Source organism: Macrobrachium rosenbergii, chromosome 34, assembly GCF_040412425.1.
Source record: "Macrobrachium rosenbergii isolate ZJJX-2024 chromosome 34, ASM4041242v1, whole genome shotgun sequence".
Taxonomy (NCBI): domain Eukaryota; kingdom Metazoa; phylum Arthropoda; class Malacostraca; order Decapoda; family Palaemonidae; genus Macrobrachium; species Macrobrachium rosenbergii.
This window is the reverse complement of record NC_089774.1, coordinates 4513618-4529542: the sequence shown is the minus strand read 5'-3', so window position 1 is coordinate 4529542 and position 15925 is coordinate 4513618. Positions and strand designations below refer to the sequence as shown.

The window sequence follows — 15925 nt, the reverse complement described above, 5'->3', positions numbered from 1 at the left end:
TATGAATGAGATGCTTATTATACTTTTAAAACCTTATCTTTTGCATGTTTGAAATTTAAGAAGGCACTCATTTTTCTCTTGATTTTGTTTAGGCAAATATTTGTGTAAACTACAGTAGTTGAATTACAATGTTAGAGTTCATTTATATTGTTGAGTTGTGTGTCACGATTGGTATGATGAGAGAGAGAGATCATTTCATATTTCTAGAGTTTTATTGATTCACTGTACAAAAGGATGTTTCAAAAATTGATTTTTATACTCTATTTCACGTTTTATTTTATAAAAAGGTCAAACTTAAAAGTAAATCCTACATTTAAAATGTTTGAATGGATGAGTCTGGTTTATGGAAAAGGTCAATATAGGAAAAGGTTTCTTTACAAACTGGTTAAAATGATCCTGTAGCAGGTACTCTTATAATGTCTCTTCCTTCCACCCACAGGGTGGTTTAACACATCCCAATTCAACCTTGCGATGCGCATCGGGCGAGGCCATTGGCCGCATGGCGCAAGTAGTCGGTGACCCAAGATTCGTTGCCGAGATGGCTCAGAATAGCTTCGATAAGCTCAAGATTGCCAGGGACGCTGTGAGTCGCACAGGCCACTCCCTGGCTTTGGGCTGCCTGCATCGTTATGTCGGAGGGATGGGTTCTGGACAGCACCTCAGTACTTCCATTAGTATTTTGCTAGCTCTTGCTAAAGATACCACCTCTCCTGTTGTTCAGGCAAGTTTATAAGTCTGTGATTGCATATTTTTTATAATTTTTATTGTTATTATTTTCCATATTTTCCATAATTATTATTATTGTTACTGTTCAAAGTATACAGTCATTACTATATTAGCCTAATATGTCATTAACTTTCAAAGCAAGCATCTCCAGAATAGAATATCCAGATGTGGAAAGATTGAAGAATAGCAGAGAGTAGCCACTAAATGACTAAATCTAGGAATACTATAAACAAGTATATATGCAAGTATGAAGAACTTTGAAGATTGTGCAGGGCACCTCAAATTATTATTGCACCTTCTCTTAAAGTTAGATACATCCATGTCAATAATACTAACAGGAATGTCACTCCACAGTTTTACAGATAAGGGCATGAAATGCCTCATATTACGTGATATTACAGGCAGCCCCCAGTTTACGTTGCCCAGTTTTATGGCACCAATATAAGGTTAACGGCACTGTGAGCCAGGCGCCGTAAAGTTGGAACACCGTAACCCGAGACTGCCGTAACCAGGAGTAAATATTAAGCCTTTAAGAGAGTGGTCTTTGATTTACAGGTTTGGGCACTACATGCTTTGTCTCTGATTGCCGACTCCGGAGGCCCCATGTTCCGCACTTACGTTGAACCCTCGTTATCTCTGCTCTTGGAGCTTCTGCTCGCTGTACCACTGCACACCGTGGAGGTCCACCAGTGTATAGGGAAATGTCTCCAAGCTCTCATCACAACTGTTGGACCAGAACTACAGGGTTAGTTACTCATATTTTCAGTCATTCATGTTTTATTGTCAGGTGTTTGGTCCAAGTTGTTTTCTAAACCTTTTCCTCATGAGTTTCTGTGATTTCCCAGTGCTTGCCCAATTACACAAATCCTGGGCAACATCCTAGCGATATCCATATTGGCAGCATAATTAACGGTTTATAAGATTGAAGAACTAAATGATTATCAAGGAGTTGTGAAAACATTTAGAGAAGAAATGTCCTTTTCAATGGAAAGTAGTATACATAATTTTTGCTGAAATGGCACGTGGATATGTGGTGGTGAACATATCTTGTGGATCATGAGATTTGAATAGATGGTCATTTAGGACTAAGGGAATTTGAGGATGTGAAATGATTTACAATCCAAGACCACCTGGCACGTTCTTTCAGGCACAGCCTATACGGAGGCACACTTTAGAAAGTATTTTAAGATTCTTTGCGGCATCCTGTTGTCCCTTTTTCATACTACAGTGTTTTTAACCTTTGACTTTACATGCATTAGTCTTTGGTCTTTTCACATCTAGTGTCTAATTTCTTTAATTTAACCTAATTCCAATTTTCAACTCCCAATTAAGAGCCAGTTCTTTGGGCAAGCCCTGTCAGAGTAGAAAAGTGACTCGATGGTCTCAACAATTATTATTATTACTGTTATTATTATTATAGGCACAAGCAGTAGCATTGCGATGGTCAGATGGTCTCTCCTCTGTGGATGTGGGTTAGTTCAAGAGCATCCTGAACCCCTGGTGCAGGCAGAAGCAATTGCATGCCTCCAGCAAATGCACATGTTTGCCCCAAGGCATGTTAATCTGTCATCTTTGGTGCCAATGTTGGTGGTAAGTGACGAAGGGTTTAGTGCGCTTTGTATCTTCTTGTATGTAGATAATTAAATATATTGACATATTTTGCAACATAATCATCCACAAAGTTCTCCACAGTGCCTTTCCGTTCATAACATCAATCACCTCTTCAACAGAGAAAGCTAAGTTGCAATCACCTACTCCTGCGCCGAGCGGCCGTGTCCTGCCTTAGACAGTTGTCTCAGCGTGAAGCGTGGGAGGTTTGTGAGCATGCGTTGAACTTTGCTCAAGGAAACGAAGACAATGACCAAGGTATTTGTCATTTTAAGCCAGAATTTGTTTTTGTTAGTTTTATACCTACAATGTTTTCAAGACTAGAGACAAGCGGGTGTCGTTCTTTTGAATGCATATTTTATTTAAGGTTTGAAATAGAAGCCAGTTTTCATCAGAGGTGTTTGTGGTTTAGGTATTTCAGTTTGAACTGTGTGTTTAGTTTGCATATCAGAGTATAGAACACTAAAATGTCATTGGATGTGGATTAATTACAAGTGGTTACTGGTTGCATAACTTGCAATTAGAGTGCATGATAAAGTCACCACAAAGTTAGAAGACCCTTGTCTGCTAGACACTCTTAAGCCATAATCAATTTAGTCTTGTGAGAATTCATCAATTCAAGGTTTGGAGATTTAATGTGATTGGTGCACATATTGATTTTCATGTATACAAACCAGATTGGGATCTTCCACTTGAATCCCACACAAAAAACTTATAGAAATCAAGACTTACTTTTGTTACAGGTTTGGTGATGACAGAAACTGGGCTTCCAGGTCTCCTGTTTGGCCTTCTAGACAGTGAGACTGACCGCGTATTAGTTCAAAATGTTCATCACACGTTAACTTCAATGCTGCAGGCTCTAGCAACGTCGCATCTCAACCTCTGGCTCACGCTTTGTCGTGAAGTTCTGACGAGTGCATCTGGTATGATCATTTTTGGTTTTGTACTGGATTCAAGTAACCGTACAATGTTGAGTCCAATAGCTAAGTTCTCTTGTCATGTTCCCTGCCTTTTTCTTTTCATCCGCACTGCTTTGTGTCCTCTTATTTACCTATCCAGTATGTTCAAATTTCAACTGTTTTAGCTTTCACACGTCATTAAGGAAACCCTTCAGGATTTTACTGCGCTTTCCAGAGAGCAACACAGCTGACGGGAATGGAGAAGCGGGGGATGGAGGAGAGGAAGACGATGAAGTACAAATCCACACTGGAGGGGAACCTGACCCTCATCCAAGCATTCCCCCTCGCTGGACCACTAGGGTCTTTGCAGCGCAGTGCATAGCGAAGATTATACAAGAATGCGAAAATAATCGGGCGCACTTTGACCTCGCTCTCGCTCGGGAGATGCAAACAACAAAAATGAAAGGTTAGCATGTTGTTGATGATTCTCCAAGGGGCACTTTGTAACTTTACCAAGTTTTATATTTTCGGATCATCAGGAAATGTTTCAAGCTGTTTTTATGACTTAATCTTTAGCCAGTGAAGTTCAGGTGCCACTGATAAACATAAATAAAATTTTTTTCATGGTGTGAGGGCTTAAAACAATTTGTTTTAAAGATTTTAGCCAGCAAACATTGAATAACAATTATATGTAGAATGCTATATCTTTTTCATGACCCTGATTTACTGCAAGGGGCCAACCAGTAATTGGCCTTTGTCTGACTGCTAGTCTGTCCAACCCTTTACAGTATATAATTGTCTGTTTGCTAAAGTTGAAGTGTTGTATCTTGGCAGTGACTTTTAAAGTGTGTGAGATAGAGGCTTAGTATGAGTCATGTCAAAGTAAAGGTCATGCTTAGAGGTTAAAGATCAAATAGAAATTTGTGTCACAAATTTTTTTTTCTGTTGCTATAACTTATGTAGGCCAAATGAAAATAACTTAGACAATTTTTTTATAGCTTAGAGATTGAAGTAGGAATGATTGGTTGAAGCAAGGCAGGTCCTGTAAGAGAAGCATATTAATTGGCTTTGCATACTGAGTGATGACTGATGCATCACATGGAAATACAGGTTAAATGATTCCTTACTATAACCTCAAGTTATGCAGTCAAGCTTCCATAGGTATTTAAAGGGGGAACTGGCTGAACACATGCAACCGCATTGTAATGCAAACTCAAGTTTCTGTGGGTAGAGAAAACATCCATAGCAAAACACTGACAGCAGCTGAATGTTTTGTATTCGTTTAACAGGTGATTATTTAGTGTTACATCTGAGCGAAGTTGTCAGAATGGGCTTCATGGGAGCAACCAGCGACAGCGACGACCTGCGTCTGGAAGGTCTGCACATCTTGCACCTGGTGATCGAGAAGTTTTCGCACATTCCTGAGCCAGAGTTTCCAGGCCATGTCATACTTGAACAGTATCAAGCTCAGGTTAGTTTTTATTCATGTTAATATGTTTGTTGATTATAGATTAGATAGTAAGATGGAAATAATCAACACAGACTCGTTTGTATTTCAAATAACTCGCACTGGGATTGAAATTGGGACTTGAATGAAAGGCAAGGGTGCTACTAACTGTCCCACAGAGGTGTTAAAAGATGTTTGAACCCAAGTACTTCCGTATACTTCTTCTTTAATAAAATTTATTTCAGTACTTCCAAGCTTTCATTTAACTATAGCTTTACCGACGAGGCAAAGGAAAAATTTCCTAGTTACATATACAGTAGTTGGGTTATTATTCTCTTTTCTACCTTCTCGTAGGTAGCTTGAGCGAGTTTCTAGTATTCCAGTCATTTCTTCCTTTGACTGCTAGATTGAGGAGGGTGGGGGTTTTATGAGTGTTTGGGAAGCATTGAAGTAATTATATTTTGAAAAATCATATTTTCATGAACCGTACCATTGCTGGAAGATATCCATTTGGGTATTGTCCTTAAGAAGTTTTTTAGTTGGGAACTGTCTTTATTACCTGCACGTAAAGCCAGCATCACAAAATTAAGTAAATACTGTATTAAAGTCTTGTATTACAACTCTGCATTCTCTTGGTAGGTTGGTGCTGCGCTGAGACCAGCATTTGCTCCTGAAACAGCTTCCCATGTTACGGCAAGGGCGTGCGAAGTCTGCAGTGCATGGATTTGTTCTGGTAAGTTACCTGCATTTACTCTCGCGCATGTGAACCGAAGAGTTTTATTTTGATAATTTTACACAGGTTTAACTCAGTAGGTCCTCGACTTACGGTGGGGAATCTGTTCCAGCGCTGCGCTGTAAGGTGATTTCTGCTGTAAGTTGGTGTTTTGCTGTTATTGTTGCTTTACCAGTGCCGTAACTTGATGTTGTATCAAGTTACAGTGCCGTAAGTGCCGTTAACTTGAAGCCTATTCTTGCTGTTAGCATTGTAACTTGATGCAACATCAAGTTAAGTTGCTGTAAAAAGTGCCATAAGATCGAATCTGTTGTGAGTTGTTGGCACACTGTATTTACACTGTTATCATCTCCACTCCAGTCACTGACTCAGAACAGAGTATCTATCCTCAAAATTAAAATAGTGAATGCGTGGTGGGTTACTTTTTTAATTCTTAAAATTAATGGTCATTCCAGACTAGATAAATTTGCATTTTACCCTGTCAATAAGGCTTTAATTTGCAATAAACTGTAGGTAATCGAGGTATTTTGAATGAGTTTAAACTTACATATGAATCACTTTTTAGGTTTTCCATTTTTGTAGAATTAGATACAGTGTATACAGTATGATGCAGTCTCTCCTCTCTTTTCTAGGTTAACATAATCATTGCTGTTATAATTTTATGGTAGTATCTCTACAAGAGACAGATTTCCTAAATATGAGTGTGTTGATGTTCTGTTCAATTTCAGGTGTTGCCAGAGATCTGAACGACCTTCGACGAGTCCACCAGTTGCTCGTGTCATCTTTAGCAAAATTGAACAAAGGCAACACAAAGGGTCTCTACAATGAAAGTGCCTCAACGTTAGAAAAGCTCGCCATTCTAAAAGCATGGGCAGAGGTAAGCGACTATTTTTGTTTCATCAGCTCCTGTCATATGTAAAATGTAAACAGATTTGAGGACACCAGAAAATGAGTAAATTAAAAGTAATAATTTATTACAGCATGTACAGGTTTACAAAGAATGCAGGGGACACTTGGTAGCATGGGGTAATGCTGTTAAAACTATTGTAAAAACATGTGGACTTGGATATTAGGTCAGGTAATGTTTCAAGGCCCTTACAAGCATCCATTTTCACCATACCATCGAGCTAGAACACTTTTCTCTGCTTGTCACAAGTGGAGAGGATTGTAAAAGGACAAGAAAAAGCAAGGACTACCATGCATTGCTGTGTGGGATGGGGAATTAGGATTTCGGTTACCCTTTTTTATAGCGCTTGTTTTCGTGTTTGTCCATAATGTACAGTAATTAATTTTTTTTTTCTTTACCAGAAACCCCTATCATGCACCTTTACATGCTATCCATCCCCAGTGCTTTTTTCCCTCTTGGCTGTTCATCTTCTGTATCTTTTTAAGTGTTCTCATTTTTACCTCTAATTGAAGAGCAAATCTTTTGAACCAGCCTGATTAAACTGTATAAATCTACTTGGGTAGTCTGCAATAATTCTTTACGATAGTAGTCATATTTGTTTTAATTAGGGCTATTATTGTAAAGTAACATTATCAGCCCACTAAGTCACATCTCTAGGCTTTCGTGGGTCTGGTAGGAAAGAATTGAGATGAAAATTGGTAGCCTCACAAAATACCTCTTTGTGGTACTTTTACCTTTTGGTGATTCAACCCTAAATAGTAAAGGAATATATATATATGTCTTTGTAGTACAAAGGAGAAAGGAAGTGGAATAGATCAATATCACATTTATTGAAGTAATAACTTACAACATTATTCATGCAAGGTCCTTCATTCTGTATTAAGGCTGATATTGAAAATTTAAAAAGTATTTTGTATATATAGTATATAAGTTTATTTCATCATCATTGTTACCTCCAGTTCTGTGTGATACAAAAGGCCTCTGAAATTCCACCACTTGTGTCTTTCCTTTGCTTTATCTTCCACAAATCTCACTCATCTTCAACTTCCTTTCTCATAGTTCTCATCCAAGTAGGTTTGGGTCTAAATCTTCTGGTACCCACAGGAGTCAAGGTGACCCTGGAAAAACAAAACCAAATCATTTTGAATTTTGCAGGTCTATGCTGTTGCTCTGAAAGGAGCGAATGGCAGCATTGAAAACAACAATCTTGCTGAAGATGATCGGCCAGAGTCGGAAACAGACTCGCAGTCGTCCTGAGGAAAGCCTGCTGAGTTTGGTACAGCCAGAGTTACTGGCATTATCCAAGTCTTGGCTGGCGGCTCTCAAAGACCATGCTCTCCTTTCTCTGCCTCCTGGTAAGAGATGTTCATGTTTTGTAAGATTCTTTGGTGAAATATAAAAGTGAATTTTGTATACTTGGTAGTTTTCTTTGGCATATTCTTGTTGGTTTTGAGTCAGATAATTTTTTCATTTGTACAAGATTCAGTAATGTTTTGCTTTTTCATACAAGACACGGATGTCAATTTTATGCCTGCCCTTTCCATGAAAGCTTCAAACAGATATGATTGTATAAAGTCATGCAGAGTTCATAGCCTGATGTAATTGTTACTCTTTTCTTTCAGAGTTTTCTAGTCAGTTACCACATGATGGAGGAGCCTTCTACTCCAACGAGAGCATTGATGGCGTCAGACCGTACTACAGAAGTGCATGGCCGCCCTTACTATATGCTGCGGCATTGTGGCTCAGTGCTGGGGGCTTCGACAAGGTTGGAGATCTGGACAATGAAGACTGTGATGCTGCCAATTCCTCGTCTTTACCACAGACCAACACTACGCCGACAAAAACTCCTGAAAATATAAACAATGAACGTTTTTATTTACTCTTAGGTGAGTATAATTTGTACTATTAAAGGTAGTACCCCTGCTTAACAGATGCTTTCTGAAAAGTAACAATCTTTTAACTATCAAAGACCCCGTATTGTAGCTGACAGTAATTCCACCTAGTTCCTAACCAAAACTAACTGGTACTCTACACTGAATATTTAATTTAAGGAATTTGTATGAAAATGTAATGTAATGAAGATAATGTAGCTGATAAAAGTATAAGTCTGTTTAGCCGAGACGTAACTTGCTGCTAAATGCAAATTATATTTATAATACTGTTAATTGATGGTGTTAGTAGAAACAGTAATGTCCCTTCTCATTTTTTAATGTTTTTTCTTAACATAAATGTAGGTTTGTGTATTATTTCAAGCTAATCGGCTAAGCTTCCATTATGTATGTTTATATCTGTCAAGTCATGTTGGCTTATTTTAGATGAGTTCGTGGAAAACCTTTCCTTTGATAGTACATCTATACATATACAGGGATTAACAAATGGTATTGATGACATTGTTTCGTATTTAAGTAAAGGGTATTGACTTTGCAAATGCTTTCAGTAAAAGTTTTACTGTTACTCTCAATCTTGGAAGGAGTCAAAGTCTGTGTGTTGTCTTAATTTACAAATACAACCATGAGTGAATTCTTACACTCATTTAATTGCAGGTATTTGTTTAGAATGGCTTTGTAGTCCTCTGAGTAACGACGACCCTGAACGCACTGGCGTGTGTTTACGTGCTTTAGAAACTCTTCTGTCTTCCCCGTGGACTGTGAAAGTTATTGGTCCAAATGCCAGTCTCTCTACTGAGATAGCTACAGTGATGCACAGGTATGTTTTAAAGTCTACAGTGTACTTTGTTTTCTTCTAACAGAATGAAGCTCTTTAAACAACTTTTGTTTTTAGTCGTTCAGCTCCTTGAAATAAAATAATAAAATAAAATAATACTAATGAAATAACTTCCATGGGATGCATTTTCAATGAATTTCTTCATCATTCACAGACAAATCCTGAGTTCTGACCACACTGATATACACCTCATGGCCGTGACAGTCGTCTCCCTCGTTGTCAGAGCTGCTCAACAACACCTGGATGAAGAAAAAAGGAAAAAGAAGAGGCATAAAGGTGAGAAGGGTTTGTATGTTGTGCTTGCTTGGTCTAAAGCATGTAATGGGTATAGTAGGTTTGTTAATCGTTAATAGATTTTGTGGGCCTAGTATTATATAGGATTTGTTATTTAAGTAATCATTGAGAAACCTCCAGAGCCGAGTAATAAATAAGACATTAATTCATGAAGAAATATCTAGGACTTGTTGTGTTTTCCCTCTTAAAGTTGTACTCTCGTATTGCTATGTGCTTGGTAGGTGATACTAATTTACTAAATGATCTCCGGAGAATCCCTTCTTAGGCCCCAGCTGTAAGGGTCTCCTTTTTGACTGTACATCAGTTTCATTTAGTTATCTCCTACTTAGCTGTCCAACCTCTTAGCCCCACTCCAATTTTTAGTTTACATGTAAGAACAGATCCTTCCGTACAGCCCTGTGAGTAGTAGAAACATGACTCAGTGGTCTCATTAACCTACTTTTATTAATAATTTTAACAGTAATAATGGCAATATTTACTGTGTACACATTGTACAAGACCCATATTTGCATCGTGATTATGTGTAACCTCGTGATCAAATGTCTCACATTTGAGAAGCCTTTCATTCATAGTAACTCCCCTTTATTTCAGAGGAAAAACCTGCTAATCAAGAATGTGAAGGGTGTGAAGCAGATCTCCTCGGTGAGGGCAAGGAGTCCGGTGAAATTAACACGGCTCAGTCTTTGGTGTTCACTTCTTTGCAGGTAAGAATAGTTTGTGTGACGTTCTTTTGGTTTGTCAGGAATGAGAGGTCTCTCCTTCCATCTCGCTAGAGGTCTGTGGTTGGACTCAGGTTGGCAAAGAGATGATGCCATGGATTCTGGGTTTCTTCTGTTCCATTGTGCCTTTTGCAGCTGTTAAGCATTTTAATTTGTTTGTGCTGGACTGGGAAATATAGGAAAACTAGACAACAGAGATCTACATAGTGTGCTGTTATTCCTCACTGGATGGTGAAATTGCTACCAACTGTTCTCTGATGGGAAAAACATGATTCCATGGATTGTTCCAATGAGTACAGTTCAAAATGGTATATTAACTTCAAAATGGTACATTAACAGGTTAGAGGGGCTAAATCAACAGGTTAACTCACCTGTTTTCCCCCAATTAACCACTTACTACCAAGCTTATCTTGGGAATGCTCATATATTAAAAGAATATTAAATTACAACAAAAATTTGGTGTATTTCATATCAGGATATCAATCAGTCCATTGCTGCAATAAAAGAATCAGTGTATAATAATTTCGGTTTTAATCTTGAAGTTGAATAACATCGCCATACTTTTCAGGTGTGTCTCTGTACTCTAGTTCGACACAAGCCTAGGTTAGCTCCTCAGGTAGTGGCGTCGGCCCCATCCTTGTTAGCGCCTCCACGTCACCACGCAAAATTGAATCAGATAGAATCTCTCCTATCGTCAACCGTCACCTTGTTAACTGCGCTGCCAAATCTTTGCTCACCAGCTGGTAAGATATTTACTTGCTTAGCTTTAGCACTCTCAGTGCTTAATTTTCTTTAAACATTTGTACTCGGGATGTCAGGACTTAGTTTTTTAAACATTTACCAAAGGATGTCAGAGAATGTCATATTAACTCATGGGGCCACAAAAAGAAATTACTGTTTCTGGTCAAAATTTGTTTCAGCATTTTGTCATTGTATGGAAATCTTACATAAATATATAAAAATTTATTTATATGCATTATATCATATTCTTTATTGTTGTTAATATTTAATTTTTATTTGCCCATGTTGATGCTGGTTTTTATTTACAGGCGGAGTAGCAATCTTACCAACTGTGCTGTATCTAATCACTGGTGTGTTACGGGAGTGTGGGAGCAAGTTGCGACCGTCGCGCGTCCCAGATAGCAACCCTGGTCCGATGACCATCGTTCTGGATGCGCTGGCAACCATTGCACGTCATCCTTATGCAAGAGATCCTAGGTCGAAGGACCAGTGGTGTAATTTACTTCAGTCTGCTCTTGCAAATATTATTGACCTGAGCAAAACCTGTAAGTCACGTTGTATTTATAAATCTGTACAACCCTGATAAATGTAATATGCATTGATATGCAGATGTGATAGAAACCCATCAGAATTGGTGTACTAGGCTTTTTGCAATATCAGTTCAGCCATCATCCACATTTTTTTCTTTTTACTTTTCATACATCCTCTTGAAACTTACTATTGCGCTGTTCAGCATCCTTGGGACCCCTAGTTCCAGTTTCACAATTTGCTTGGAAATGGGTCATTCAGCTCTTTGAGAATCTTAGATGGTGACTTTTGTCTGGTTAAATGAATTTTTTGACAGTAACTAGTGGGAAGAGGTTATGGAAATCTCAAATCTCCACTAGGACTGAGCAAACCATCCAGTCCCTCAAGGAAGTCTTATTCAGATACAGATTTTTCCCAAACTCTAATCACTTGTTACTAGTCCCAAGGCCTACGTTTGGTAAAATTGTTGTAAACATCCACTTACTAAAAAGTAGACAAGCTGTTTGTTGAGCTCACCAGGACAGAGGACAGTCACCAGTCCATTCATTATTCATTCTGAGCAAGTCATTCTTCTGCAGTGTTTGGACTTTTATTGTAGGTGAAAGAGTACTCTTATCTTATTTTTACATACTTTCATCTTACTAGCTTGGTCCTTCGTCATGAGTGACCATCCACTCGTATCCCACGTAATAAAATGAGCCTTCTTTCTGTTTGCAAGATAAAAACACCATTGGAATATTTGTAATGTACAGTATGCATTCTTAGAGGTACTCAAGCTGTTTCTGATAGCTTTCCAAAAAATCTTTCTCCACAGATTACCCCTTGAGAGGATTGTAATGGTTACTTGTGTTTGATTTGAGTTAGATGACATGAAATAGAATTACTATTACTGTATTGCATAGTAATATGTTGTAATTTCTACAGGCGAAGAGGAGAGGAATACAGATGAAGTTCTAGTTTTGCGTGGCATTGCCCAACTCATTTTAAATGCCCCTCCTTCAGTCAGTCGACCTCACAACTTGCAGTACCCAGCAATTAATCTCTTCAAAATGGCTACGCAACATCAGCAACTTGATGTAAGTAACATTTCAAGTTTTAGTCTAATTTTTGTTGCTTATCAATATATTTTGCATGCCTTTATTTTAGTGTGACTCTCTTTATTTCCTTCATTAATTTTTTTGTCTCGTGACTGACTTTCATTATATTTTCTTTTATTGATTAATGACTTTGATACTTGTAGCCCTCATTAGAATTAGTTATTTGGAAAAATGAAAGGGATTTTGCTGTTTATTCTGTTACTTTATGGTTTTTCCATGTACATGATTCTAATGTCTATTTTGTCGTCGTTGCTAGCTTGAGCAAGAGCTCATACTGGTACAAGACCAACCAGCTGAAGAGTAACATCAAATGCCTGTGTAATGTAATTATTTGTTGAGAACAACCTTTTTGAATTTCAATTTAGGAGGCTTATGCTTTGAGGATGTAGGTTCTAATGCAACTCCTTAGGTTTCTCTTTGATATTAATGCAGGATAGTTTGAATTTAACATACCATTCTCTTTGAATTCAAGTGTTAAGAAGTAGCAAATTGGTTGAGAAAGAGCTCAACTTTTTAGGCATAGTATTTGTTATTGTATCTGATTCAGCAATTTCTATATACAATACAATATAAAAGTCCAGCCTTCAAAAAATTATTGGATTACAAACATTTACCTGTTCATTGCTATTCTTTAGTAAAACTTTCTCTCAACTATTCTTTAGTAAAACATTTTCTCTCAACGTATCATATTCCTTAGGTTCGCATTCAGTGTGTACAGACCCTGGAATCTATCTTTAGCCATAACGAAGGAGAAATATCAACACCTTTTATTCATGCCCTGGCCCCTCGTATCCTGGAGTACCTGCACGAAGCTCACTCGAATGTCAGCAGTGAAGCCGAGTTGCAGCTTATCACCGAAAGTCTGAATGCCATGGAACTTCTTATTCCAAGAACTCTACCTGAACACAGTAGGTTTTTAGAATTTTCAGTATGCACCATCTGTGTCTTAAATATTTAATGTAAATAAACATTGTCATACATATTTAATGTAAACATTTTATGTTAAAAACCTGTGATGCGGTGTGATGTGATGGCAGAAGATATAACTTTTGGCAAATATTTTTCTACCTTACATTGATTCATTTGTTAAGTTGCCATACCTATTTTTCTTAAGGAGTCACCTATGAGGAAAACAAGTTTAAAAAAAGTTTTGGAAACAGGTCATATTTTCACAGATCTCTTACTTGTGTATACATTGTATTCAGTACCACAGCTGAATAACTCAAGTTTAGTAGAAACATTGCATGGTACTGTGAAATACAGGAAAGATAACATACACCTGTACTTAATTTATATTTCAATTTATTTATATTTCTACATGATCAGAGTTGTAATTGCTCCCTGTTTACTCCACAGGAAATGAGCTAGTTGGGGTGTTAGTCGGTGTAATGGTTGGTGCCTTGCAGGACAGCAATAGACTTAGTAGTGTGAACCCACCGACGAGGCAACTTCATCAGTATGCCTTGGCCAGGCTGCAGAAGATTGGACCTCAGTACCCTCAGGTATGAATGGGCCTTTTCCTTTTATTTAATTTCCCTAAATCTGGTGTCACTTTGTCCTTCTTTGTGCTGCATAGCAGGAGGTACTTGTTGGATGATGTCAGGATAGGATATGAATTCTGGACTGAATGCAGATGCCCTGTAATGAATACTAGAGCTGTTATGCCCTTTCCACACGAGGGGGAAAACACGACGGGCACTCGGATTTGACCATAAGTCTCTCGCTTTTAAACAGTGTTACCAGATCAAACAGTCCAAGGCAGGTAAACAGTCCAAGGCAGGTAGTCTGTGATGTCAACTACACTGGTGATTGACATCCACCTACAAAATTGGTAACAGTGTCTGTCCAACGTGCATTTGCCCCTCGAGTGGAAGAGGCTTTAGAGTCAAGATTTTGTTCAGGACAACATTACTGCTTCCACATTGCTCTTATTTTTCCTGAAATGCCAATGAAACTCTATGGTAGTTCCATTTCTTTTAAATGGATTGATATAATACATGATGTTGCAACTTGTCACAAAGCCTCGTTCCTTGATTTGCAGGAGTTCCGTGCAGTTCTGACTGCCAAGCCTGACCTTAGGTTGAGGCTGGAGAGTGCAGTCAGAGGTCAGCAAGAAGCTCGGAATAAGATCGAGAACCCCATGACCCAAGATTCACAGCAACACCAGCCAACTATCAAGTTAAAAACGGACTTTTCGAACTTTGCGTCAAAGACCTAAGAAGATAGTCATTAGATTTTGGTATGAATTGTTAGGCAAGTGCTCTGTAAAAATGAACAGAAAATATGGCTGTAGTTTTGAGGAGTCAATTGGTATTATTTAACATTATGCATTGATCTGATTTGCTTATGTCTTACCTATCATTTTCGAAAGAAATCTTTACACTAGATGCATCATGTTAAGGTCACTAGATCCCGTCCAGATTATGAAGTCTTTACTCTCTGTTGCAATATTATCTGTTCTAATATGTGTTATGAAAGCTTTAAACATACTGTGCCATTGCTGTCAAGTATAAATACAGCAGTTATGTAATTTAACCTTAGTTCACTTATAAGTAGGATTCCATTTTTACAGCATGAAGATTTTATAAAGTTTTATATAAATTTTATTACTTTTAAACATTGGCGAAGTTTTAAAATTAAGTTGCATAACTGCTCTTGAGTGCACACATATATCGTAATTTGCTTGCTGTGCAGGGGACCTTCCGAAGGTTAAGAGTGGGGAGAGAGAGCGAGAGAGAGAGAGAGAGAGAGAGAGAATTATAGAAAGTATTGATTAAAAGAGAGGCCTTTGTCATATCTTAACTGACGGAAAGTACCCTGTACTTTGTTAAGTGGTTATTTATGACATTATATTAATTATATATGCCTCTGAACTATAGCCCATTTTATGTGATAGCTTCCTCATTCCTCCACAATAGTATTGGCCTGTGTAGGTGGGCTTTATACTGTTTCAATAATTATGAATCATATATAAAATGACATTATTGTATAATAGAAAATAATTTAATCATATTAATGTATGAAGATTTTAAAGATATAGCAATAAAATTTAGTTAAGTACTTTGAGCATTTCTGTTTTGGCCTTAGGATGAAGATTTCTTTGTGAATCTCACAAAGGATATAAAGTAAGACTGGCTTTCAAGAGGTTTTGGAAATTGGTCCTCATATCTTTCCAATGGAGGGTTAAACACCTATTATAGTAGTGAAGATGGCTTAAATTAAGTGGAAGTGAAAGATTGTATTGGATTAAATGAAAACTGCCACCTCCAGTAACCTCACTGTAATACAAGATTTGCCTAATTTGTCAGCTATGGGGACCTGGAAATAAAATTGAGGAGGGTGACAAGTAAACCAATTAACTTTGTCATAAAAATGAAACCTTGAATGTTATAAGTTACTAACCTCTCATTTAATTTATGCCCATAACACCTGGTCAGGGTAGATGTGTGCCAAATTAATCAAATGATGCAGATTAGCGAACCCAGACAGAGCAACCAATATC

At 37.8% G+C, this 15925-nt stretch overlaps 1 protein-coding gene across 1 annotated transcript in view; it reads left to right on the top strand.

Moving 5' to 3' along the window:
* LOC136856085 (HEAT repeat-containing protein 5B) overlaps positions 1 to 15484 on the top strand; it is a 33066-nt gene extending 17582 nt beyond the window's left edge. Inside the window, 21 exon segments of the mRNA XM_067133712.1 lie at positions 440 to 721; positions 1282 to 1471; positions 2147 to 2316; positions 2457 to 2592; positions 3078 to 3257; positions 3469 to 3699; positions 4523 to 4704; positions 5320 to 5413; positions 6142 to 6290; positions 7476 to 7571; positions 7573 to 7675; positions 7943 to 8206; positions 8864 to 9026; positions 9199 to 9320; positions 9930 to 10042; positions 10626 to 10800; positions 11107 to 11343; positions 12251 to 12402; positions 13121 to 13331; positions 13780 to 13925; positions 14465 to 15484. Of these exon segments, the coding sequence (XP_066989813.1) occupies positions 440 to 721; positions 1282 to 1471; positions 2147 to 2316; positions 2457 to 2592; positions 3078 to 3257; positions 3469 to 3699; positions 4523 to 4704; positions 5320 to 5413; positions 6142 to 6290; positions 7476 to 7571; positions 7573 to 7675; positions 7943 to 8206; positions 8864 to 9026; positions 9199 to 9320; positions 9930 to 10042; positions 10626 to 10800; positions 11107 to 11343; positions 12251 to 12402; positions 13121 to 13331; positions 13780 to 13925; positions 14465 to 14641 (3573 nt within the window). The 3' untranslated portion in view covers positions 14642 to 15484.
* Positions 15485 to 15925: the final 441 nt, after the last annotated feature.